This window comes from Ipomoea triloba, chromosome 6 (assembly GCF_003576645.1).
Source record: "Ipomoea triloba cultivar NCNSP0323 chromosome 6, ASM357664v1".
Lineage (NCBI taxonomy): Eukaryota > Viridiplantae > Streptophyta > Magnoliopsida > Solanales > Convolvulaceae > Ipomoea > Ipomoea triloba.
This window is the reverse complement of record NC_044921.1, coordinates 9,201,665-9,212,068: the sequence shown is the minus strand read 5'-3', so window position 1 is coordinate 9,212,068 and position 10,404 is coordinate 9,201,665. Positions and strand designations below refer to the sequence as shown.

The window sequence follows — 10,404 nt, the reverse complement described above, 5'->3', positions numbered from 1 at the left end:
GGAAGCGCCCTATTGAGACCGCGATTGAGCCTCCGACTGCCAAGAAAATACTGGTCAGCTTGGAGGCCAATGAAGATGAGGCTATCCACAAGGGGAAATACCATGTGGGCAACTGGCTGGATAAAGTCGTCTTCCCCCGGGACCCTGACGCCGTCAACGGGATGGACGTTGAGGACTTGCTGCTTGGGGCTGCTCGCCGCACTTATCAGGTATTTGTTCTTTGTAGGCAGTCTACCTTTTACCATACTTGGCCATTTTTTATTGTTGCCTTTTGCTCTCCTGTAGTCTCTCATGTCCCAATTGGCACTTCGTCGTTGCCATAAGATTATCCTCTCTATGTCGCCATGGCTAGTCGTTTTGAAGACTTCAAGCCGGAGAATTATGAACTCTCGGCTGCCTTGGAGGAGACACAACAGCACTCAGCTACCCCCGTACTTGACTATGAGGACGCAGTCCTAGACTAACAGGCTGCGGGACATGATGGCGGTTTGTAGACTCCCTTGGATTTCGAGTACCTAGACCGGTCGCTAATTAGCTAGCTTTAGTTGGGGGGGGGGGGACTCTACATCAGCCCTACTCAATCTGGAAGAGGACGAAGATGCATCCGGCGGCCTTGCGAGGCGCCGCTTAAGCGCTGTTGCAACTACCCAGACTGTCCTCACATCTGGACCAACGGAGGAGACTATTGGCCAATCAGCCAGTTAGGATAGTTGTTTTGCATCTTTTTTTCTTTTTTCATCTTCTTTTGTAAACACTTGCCTCCTTCGAATCCCCTTTTGCCTTTAATGCTATATTTCCTTTACCTTCCAAGGTCACCTTCGTTTTTGCTTACGTATTTTCTTTATGGGTTCCATTTTGGATTTTTCCAAGTTAATCCATTCGCCTATTCCCTGACTATCAGCTCTAACCCTTCTCAACTTTCATCTTTTACGAAGTGATGTCAAGCTACGAGTTGTCATATCACGGTCATTCAATCATAGTGCACGTGAATCTAGGCTTTTTTTTATTCATCCCAAATCCATTTTCTATCCAATAAATAAGGTCATCTCCTTTGGTAATTTTCTAAGTTGTTTGCTTTCTTGATCATGGGTCCAAAAAGGGATTTCAAGGAGCATAACGAGAGCCTTTCGCCTTGTATAATATGAATAAATTGATCCGCCTTTCTTATTCTACTTTCTTTTAAGTGTTGGAAAAGGCCCTCAACCGGTCGTCTACACGCGGTAGCGTGACTGGTTTGCAAAACCAAACCCCCTTTCCAAAAATATCTCTACCGTTATAACTTCTGTTATCTTTCACATTATAATTACCATGCAAATGCATACACAATATTTTTTATTACATTCTTCAATGGTAAGTTTGAATTCATTTAGATTTTAATTAAATATTACCATAGTTATATTTAGTAATTTATCATTTCTATAATTCTTACTTCAATAATATTAATATGAATCCTACAATTATAAATAAATAAATAAATAAATATAAATATAAATATATATATATATATATATATATATATAGTGGCTTTCTCTTTAGCCTAAAAAGGCCAATAACCAGTCGTTTCCTCGAGAAAGGGCGACTGGTCAGCTCCTGACAATAACTCCGACACCATCCTCTTCTTCTAAGGCGTGAAAAGGCCAGTTGTCGACCTACTTCGCAAGGAAGCGCGACTGGTCAACTCCTGACTAAAATACCAAACCCCCTTTCTCCTTAACCGGATCAGGATATGGAGAAGGTGCCTCTGCGATCGGGCAGACTAACAGGCTTTCAGTGTTCGGTCTCTCTATGACCTCGGTTTGGCAAACTTGCGACAGGTGTTCTGGCAACTCGCTGATTGCTAACTTTGACAAGATATTTGCCTCTACATTCTTAGCTCTTGGGACATGAATAACCTCATACGTGGTCAACTTTCCAATAGGTCACTCAGTCACGTACGTCTTTGTACATCTTTAGCCTTTCTTCACGAGTCTCGCACTCGTTGGTCAGTTGACTAACCAAATCTTAGAACCGGTCGGGAAAGTTGCTTATCGTTTGCAGCTTCCGGACGCATCTAGAATTCATCCAGTTTTCCACCTGTCCCTTCTCAAACCATTTCGGGGACCTATCGATGGGATTTCGCCGTCCATCCCTATTAACTTTACTCAAGAAGGATCCAATGCACCGGTCGCTATTATTAGTTCCCGTCGTATCATTCATAAAGGGAAGTTGGAAGTTGGAACTACAAGCTTTAGTTCATTGGGTAGATCATCCGTCGGAGGAAGCCATTTGAGTGCCTATGGAACCTTCAGCTTGAGGACAAGGTGTTTTCTGTGGATGGAGGAAGACTCTATTCATACAATAGAGGAGCAACAACCTGTTAACAGAAGGCCGCAAAGAGTGCACAAATTGCCTGGGCATTATTCTGATTTTGTGATGAGTAATAAGCGCTAGTTTGTTACAAGCACCGACATTTTAGTTATTTTTCATTATTTATTTTTAGTATTAAAGCAGCTGTAATAATGAGTTGAGTTTTGAACATGAATGAAATAGAACTGTTATCTCTTCTCTTCTTAAATTCTTTAGAGTTTGGGTTCTTTCCACGAAAAAAGAGGACTGGAAACTTCCGCGGGGCGGTCGTGTCACTCTCTCTCCTTCTCTCACACACACATATAAGAAAAATGAATTTTCCAATACAATATAACAAGTGAATGAATCTCGAAAAATTATATAGTACTCTTTATTAATCAACTCAAATAGGTTGGAGTTCAATGTAATTTGATAACGAGTCATACCTCCCTTCTTCTTCTTCCAGCAGTAGATGTAGACCTGAGTATATATCATGTATTACTCCGTATCACATTTAACAACAATTGTTAAAGTTACAAAACAAGACAATCACCAAAACCATGATTACAACTCTACCACCAATTCAGTGTTTCTTTTTCAAGACTGTTGCAACCTTAAATAAATATGGCAAAGGTTTCAAGAACCAAAAGGTAATTTCCCAACTTGAAATGTGGAGGAGCCGTGGAATGTACATTCAATCACTCTGCTATAGTGGTTCTCAGATCTCAACCAAAAGCAACCCCAAGTTTATTTTTCTGGCTGACGAGTTCCTCTGGCAACAATCTTATCCACTAGTAATAATTTACTATAGAAGCCTAAGATGCGATGTATCATTCATTCTCTTTATTTGCCATCCTGTTTTCCCTGAATGTTGTAACACGGTTACTGAAGAATCGTCTACACAGATCTTACTTGACATTACTGCACTGCATCCAAGAAGCCCGGTAACAACACACTTAATTGGGATTGCATGGGTGAAGATGCCCACACACGTAGAAGATGAAGAAGAGGAAGAAGAAGAAGAAACACTAGAATATGTGCTTTTGGTATTTATGTCACGAACCGCGACGGGGTTGGCTTGCACTCGAGGAGACATCTCATCATCAGCCTGATCTCCAGTTGAAGCCACCATCTGCAGCCTACTTTTGCCAGACTTCTTTTTTGTATTTCCTTGTCGATGCCTGTGAACCAAATCCAACTGGGGTGATGAAAAAGAAGGCCCATAACGGTCATGAACTGCATTTGTAAGAGAATGAGAACCACGATTTGAGAAATCTTGGCCATCAATTCGATCTGGTGGGGAGAAATCAGATCTGAATTTTTCAGGCAATGTCATAACAGTCCCATTTAGGAACTGCACCATCCTAAACTCCACCTGCCTTAATGATTCTCCTGATGGTGCAGAAAAATCGGGCTGGAACCTTTCCATTAAGCTAATTGTTTCAGATGTAAATATTTCAGATCGATGGCATCCTTCCCAGTGTCCATGACTCATTTCTACGAGCGCATCTGAAGATTGTATCTGCTCCTCTGAAAAGTTCAGTTCCTGCATAAGATGATGATTTATGGTCTTTTGAATAATCAATTTAAGAAGCCTCAAACAAGATATCTAGTTGTAAGGGGAACATTTAGATATTCAGCCACCATTCATTCTTATCATTTAAGGAGTATTATCTTTAAAATGCTTATAAAGGCCATGGAATGATAATAACTGAATAAGAGCATTGCAGGAAGCAGAAAATAGTTCTACACTAAATATAACTTAATAAGTTATACCTCGAAGTTCTAGGTTTATTATCAACCTCTTAGATAATAGATATTGCACTTTGTTATTTTATATTCTATATTTCTATTTAAAAGCCACACCATTTCTGTCTTTGATATTTGTCCCAGTGTTTTTTTAATCATTCTTCTTCTTCTTTTTTCCTATATATTGTAGCAAAACTACTTTTTCATTCAAACTAATTCCCAGTTTGGTCCCCATACTATACTATAGTAATCTGTCACTTTTAAGTACCCAACTATCAATTCGGACAATGATCTCTCAATTATTGAAAAAGTAGATAGAAATAACCCTCCATTAGGATTTTGTTAACAAAATGAGTCAAATGACTATTTTCATCCAAATGCCAATAGTCAGAGACCATTCCAATTTCAAACTTCCAATACTTGGGAAACCATATCTACTGAATTTTTCAGAAGAACAATAGTTCACAGTAGTTATTAGAAGTAGACAAAAATGGTCCCCCTGTTGTGGTTAATATTGAAAAGCTTTTATATCCACTTTCGGTATTTGAGGGACCAGTCATATACAAATTGATAATTGGATACTAAAAGTGAAATATCACTATAGTCTAGGACAAAAACTGAAATTAGTTATTTTCTCTATGTATTTCTCTTACTTTCAGTAGGTTTTGTTGCTTCATGGATGAACAGAACTGATTTATGTCAATTGCCGGTTATAAACTTGGGTACCGAAATGCAGTCTTAAGTGAATTCAGATCCAGGCAACACATATCTACTGCATCTTGAAAGAGTATTACACAGAAATGCAAACTACATCATCATTGCCAATGGCAGGCTGGTGCCCTATGCAAACAACATTGGTCTACAATACACTAACCATCTTCTTCTCCTTCCTTCCCGTATTTGTTCTTACATTTTGCATATAATTATATACTATATAAGCTTTTTTTTTGCAAATGGATTCTGAAATCGGTGTGACCCAACAACACTCCCAAGGAGAAAGGGACGCATTAAACTTCCAACCCATTCTATTTCCAAACGCATTTAATTTTTGCTTCAAGACTAAAGCATGATCAGTTCCCTGTTAGCATCCCTATAGGGCATAATTAAAATGTATAGGCAGGACTGGAGGGAGGGAGGGAGGGAAGATAAAGAAGAGGAGAGAGAGAAAAGTAAGGAACTGCCAAATTCATTGTGAAGGCTTGAAAGGCATCAAAATGTTGTAGTCAGTCAGGCACTTCAACAGATCAAAGGCTTATTCACAAGGTCAAAGAAAATACTACACAAGTAAGTGGAGCATTTCATATCATAGACAGAAAATTCTAAATTTGCAGTTAGGTATTGAATTCAAAATTCAAAGTTTGCAAGTTAGATGCTGGAGTAATGTAATGTAATCTGAAATTGAGAGCAGAGCAGAGGAATATTATTAATTAAGATTAAGAAAAGCAAAAGCAAAAGCAGAAGAAGTTAGGTACCTGACATACAGAAAGCGCAGTTGCACGCGCACGATCGAGGGGCGAGGTATATACTGCAGCGAAGCGAACGCCCTGCGATTTGAGGAAAATGGCCAAAGCTCTGGCTTGGCGCTTGCCATTAGGGGTGAGGGCGGCGTCAGGGCATCGCCCAGCGATCAAATCTGGCCTCAAATTCATGTGGCACTCGCCGTTGCTGATCAAGATCAGCTCCGTCACTAACCTCTCCTCGTCCGAGAAGGAGCGAGGGAAATAAGAGGGAGGAGACAGAGCTGGAGCCGGAGCCGGAGCCGGTGCCGGAGCGAGAACATTGAAAGGGTCCCAGACTTTGATGGAGGGGCCTAGGCGTGGGGTGCCCAAAGCGGATGGCTGTGGGGAGAGAGGAGATGCGGAGGCATGGCAAGGCAGCATCTCTGGCTCTTGTTGGAGGACCTTCTTCGATCCATCACCCACCGATGCTCGCCTCTCCTCCGAGTTGTGCCCATCAACCTCTTCCGCTCCTTGCCTTTCTCCTTCTTCGTCATCATCCTCCTCCTCCTCCTCGTCCTCCGAGGCCAATTCTACGGACTGTGAAGACCCCATTTCCAAACGCAATGCTAATGCTAACGCTGCTGCTGCAAAATGCAAATGCGATTTTAACAATGATCCAATTCAATTCCAACAACCTCCAAGGATAAGGAAACTCAACGCCAATAATAGAGTTTCGAGATTCAGATTGCGAGGAACAGGCTAGGGAGCCTGTCTGGTTTTTTTATTTTTTACAGATTAATCCGATCTGTGATCTGCATCTCTATCTCTGTGTAACCGGCTTTTGGTTCACGGAATTATTAAGTTACTTTAAGGAATATTAGATGGTTAGAAATGTTAAATTATCAAAAATATTAAATTATTATATTTAGTTAAAATTGAGGTAGGTAGTATAAATATGTTTAATTAAGCGATTATTTTTTTATATTATAATATCTTTTTTGTACTTTAATATATTTAATATATGTTATGTATTTTATAACCTCAAAATTAAAATAAATAAGATAATTGTAACTTATATAACCCTACGATTTAAAAATAATAAACTAAGAACTTGAATTTATGAAATAAAATTACTTTATAAGCTAACATAACATATAAGAAATAAAATAATTAAATATAATATGTATAATAATACAACACAAAATATATATTTCATAATACTTATAGTTAAATGGCAAAAGTAGTAAATATGCATGGAAATCTAATAATACCTAAGAGGTGTGGAGGAACAACATTCCCTTCAAAATTCTATGTGCATGGCATGTTGCATTTATAAGGGAAAGTTATATTCCCTTGGAAATGTAAGATAACTTGAATCAAACAATACATGAGAATGTGATATTCCAAAGCTCACATCCCCTTAGTTATGTTATATAACTTGAGTAGAATGGAAAGCAAAGCATAAAAGGTGAGGATGAACGTTTTATTGTCATTACATTTGCAACAACAAAAAACAATAAATTGCTTGCAAGTCGCAATGATAATTATTTGTGGATCGGAGAAATTTATTTATTTATATATTTATGACAAATAGCTGAGTATGATTAATTAATTGAAAAAAATGTCAAATATACCTTCGAACTTTATATGAGAAATCAATTAGGTTCTAAATTTTTGAATTTTATAATTAGAAACATTAACATATTAATTTAGTGCATTAAAGTCCAAATCAATTAGTGGCTTGCAATATCATGTCACTAATGTACTAGCGGAGGTCCAATGATATTCCAATAACCTCGATGGAAAAATTGACGACGGCGTGACCAGCAGGTCGTCGAAAAAGACGATTAAGTTGGTCACCTTCTCCGTCGTTGGAGTTCGTCAATTGGAGATGGCAACCAATTGGTTGCCTTTTTCGCCTTCTCCAATTGTCAAACTTTAACGACGGAAAAGGCGACCAGTCTCAATTTATGAGTTATGAGAGATCATCATCATCATCATCATCATCAAATATTCACTTGTTTGATTCAAGCAAACTGGCATGTAGTGATTTACTTTTGATTTTCAAGCACATAGCATTTTTACGTAGTAGCATAGCACTAAAAAAGAAAAAGAAGTTGCAAACTTCATTCACGAGTCAATGACTCACCCAAAGATCAATCACTATTTGAGGTCTTCCATCAATCACCATTCATGAGATAGCGACCAATTGGTCGTCTTTTCCACATTCTCCAATTGACAGACTCCAACAATGGAGAAGGCAACCAGTCTGATCGTTTTTTTTTTTTTTTTTTTTTTGCGACCTGCTAGTCAAGTCGTCGCCAACTTTTCTCTGAAATTTTGATGGTGCACTAGTGACTTGCTATTACAGATCACTAATTGATTTTTAAACACTGATGTATTAAATTAATATGTTAATGTATTTAATTGTTACGTTTAAATGTTCATGAATCTAATTGAATTATCATATAAAGCTTACATGTTTATTTGATATTTTTTCTTAATTAATTGTATTAGAAAATGCCAAAGTCGCGTGACAAACTGGTAACTTTAAAATGACAGACGGCCCATGTATAAATGTGAGCCTAGAGCCCTTTACAAATTTGAGTCGGTTTAAGTGAAATAAAAGGCCTAGCCATAGTAGAAATCTCAATGACAAATTATTGTGTGGACCATGAATATACATTTTTAATATAAAAGTACATTATTTGTGCACTCAATGTATATTGTTTGATAATATATTAAGAAATTATATACTTTCAAATAATGTATTTTTATTTTTTTAAACCATTTAGCCAGTCCCTACCACTACACTTTTAATATATTGTATTTTTTATTTATGATTCACACAAATATGTGGAACATTGTCCATGGATTAATATTTGAAGTTTTGAACCCCGATGGCATTGGCCACTAGTACTAGGGTTGATCTCCTTCTCCTATTAGAGATTTAAATATACTATAATTTTTATTTTTATTTTTAATCTCATTTGGTTCCCCCATCTGTCGCCTCACGCTTCCTCTAATCCTCTGCTCTGCGCCTCTGCCTCGCCCACGCCCACCGCCCACCAGTCACCAGATTGACGTCCAGCGGTCCTGAAGCCGGCACCCGTTACGCTCAGGCTCCGTCTAACCGTCTTCATCCTCAGGCCTCAGGTTCATCTCGTAGTCTCATTCTCAACTTCTCACCCCTTTGAGTCTTGGACTATAAATCTTAATTTCAATAATTTGTTTGCCCTAAATTTTGAGTTTTGAAATCTTTATTATGGTTTTACCTAATTTCTCTAATTTTGTTTTTGCCCCTAATTTCCTTAATTTTATTTTCACCTAGAGATGTACCGAATTACCGATATTAGTTGTGCACAGCAGCGCAGTGCACTTTGTTTTTTTTTTTTTTGTTTTTTTTTTTTGTTTTTAATTTTTTTTTTTTTAATAAATTTGATGTTAGGCTGTTAGCAGTTAGTTGCTGGTTTCTGCAGTGCACAGTGCACTTGTGTTTTTTTTTTTTTTGTTGGAATTTTGATGTTACTATGTTGCTGACTTCTGGTTTAATTTATGAGTGCTGGTTTAATTTTTAGGAGTGCTGCCGTAGTTACGTGCTGGTTTAATTTTTGAGGATAGAGAGATAGGTGATGTTAGGAAAATTTCCAGAATTCCAGTTTATTTGATGTTAGTTGCTAATGTTGATAGTTGCTTATGTATATTTGCTTATGTGATGGGTGATGTTAGTTGCTTATGTTAATTAGTTAATGCTTTGTCTGTGTTTCTTGTGCTTGGTTACTGATTAGAAACTGTCTAGTGTCCCTTGTGCTCCTTCTGTATTTCCAGAAATGCTTATGTTTATTTGTTTATTAAGTACAAGGTCTCGTATTGAAGTTAACATTCTAATTTATAATGTATTTTTTTATTTGATATTTTGTATTTGAATATTTTTTAATTCATTTTACTTTCGCCCCAATATGTTTAGAGGTAGTGCTGTGAGTGAAGAGAATATGGCGTGTACCATTGATTTTAGGTGCCTGGATGAGGGCTTCGGAGGCAAAACTTACAAGCGAAAGAGGGCAGAGAATGAAGCCCCCAACGATGTATCAGAGGAAGACGCTGCCGCCATGGAGGTGGAAAAGGAAAACGGCCCCCCTCCATCGAAAAGGCAGGCGGTCCCTTCTTCTGAGGATCCAAACAAGCCGGTGCTGGGGAAGCCGACGTACGACGGTGTTATAGCAGGGAAGGTGTCAGGGAGGAAGTGGAAGCAGGCGCGGACGCACAGGTCGTCGGCAGTGCAGGTGAGCCGGAAGGGGAAGACGCTGGAGCAGAGGGTGAAGGAGAAGGAGATAAAGAAGGCGTACAAGGAGAGAATAAACGAACTGAAAGAGGAGATACGGCAGAACAAGATAGAGAAGCGGCAAAAGAGGGAGGAGAGGGAGAAGAGAAAGAAGGACAACATTCTCAAGTCTGGCACCAAGTTCCAGAAGATCACCAACCCTAAGACTCTTAAGAAAATTGCCAAGTCTGCTAAGCATAAGAAGCTCCTCAAGGTTGTTTCCTATGATCTTCTTAAGGCTGGCAACAACAAGAAGTAGCACTTTTACCTTCCTTACATTATAGGTCTCTGAAAATGGTATGATTTTGTTTGCTACCTTTTATTTCAAGTTCAATGATGTAAACTGTGTTAGGAGGGCCAACAGGACTAGTGTTGAGAAGAGGATTATTATTAGTTAACAAATTGGTACATTAAAAATCTATTATAGCAAATGCAATGATTTTACGAAAACTGTGCTTAGAGTAGCTGTATTTCTTGTACACTTACTACAAAGTATCTGTTGATTTAGCTTCGGAATGACTTCTCCAAATCTATCTCTATAATAAAGCAGAAGACTATTTGCATAACAAG

At 38.3% G+C, this 10,404-nt stretch overlaps 2 protein-coding genes across 3 annotated transcripts; one reads left to right on the top strand and one right to left on the bottom strand.

Moving 5' to 3' along the window:
• Positions 1-2,688: 2,688 nt before the first annotated feature.
• LOC116023619 lies at positions 2,689-6,347 on the bottom strand. The gene is made up of 2 exons (XM_031264622.1): positions 5,547-6,347; positions 2,689-3,871 (listed from the first exon to the last, which is right to left on the bottom strand). Exons 1-2 carry the CDS (start codon positions 6,123-6,125, stop codon positions 3,131-3,133), a joined length of 1,320 nt encoding a protein of 439 aa, XP_031120482.1. The 5' UTR covers positions 6,126-6,347; the 3' UTR covers positions 2,689-3,130.
• A 2,131-nt stretch (positions 6,348-8,478) lies between these two features.
• On the top strand, positions 8,479-10,284 carry LOC116021773 (protein PXR1-like). 2 transcript variants are annotated; one of them, XM_031262249.1, is made up of 2 exons: positions 8,479-8,669; positions 9,529-10,284. In XM_031262249.1, the coding sequence occupies exon 2, from the start codon at positions 9,623-9,625 to the stop codon at positions 10,091-10,093; it is 471 nt and encodes a 156-aa protein (XP_031118109.1). In that variant the 5' UTR covers positions 8,479-8,669; positions 9,529-9,622; the 3' UTR covers positions 10,094-10,284. The 2 variants fall into 2 exon arrangements, with proteins under 2 accessions (XP_031118109.1, XP_031118108.1); XM_031262248.1 differs by having other exon boundaries at positions 9,481-10,284.
• Positions 10,285-10,404: the final 120 nt, after the last annotated feature.

Coding starts and splice junctions, on each gene's coding strand:
- LOC116023619 (XM_031264622.1), bottom strand. CDS start 6,125: ATGGGGTCTTCACAGTCCGTAGAATTGGCCTCGGAGGACGAGGAGGAG. Junction 3,872..5,546: donor CTGCGCTTTCTGTATGTCAG/GTACCTAACTTC, acceptor CATCTTATGCAG/GAACTGAACTTTTCAGAGGA.
- LOC116021773 (XM_031262248.1), top strand. CDS start 9,506: ATGGCGTGTACCATTGATTTTAGGTGCCTGGATGAGGGCTTCGGAGGC.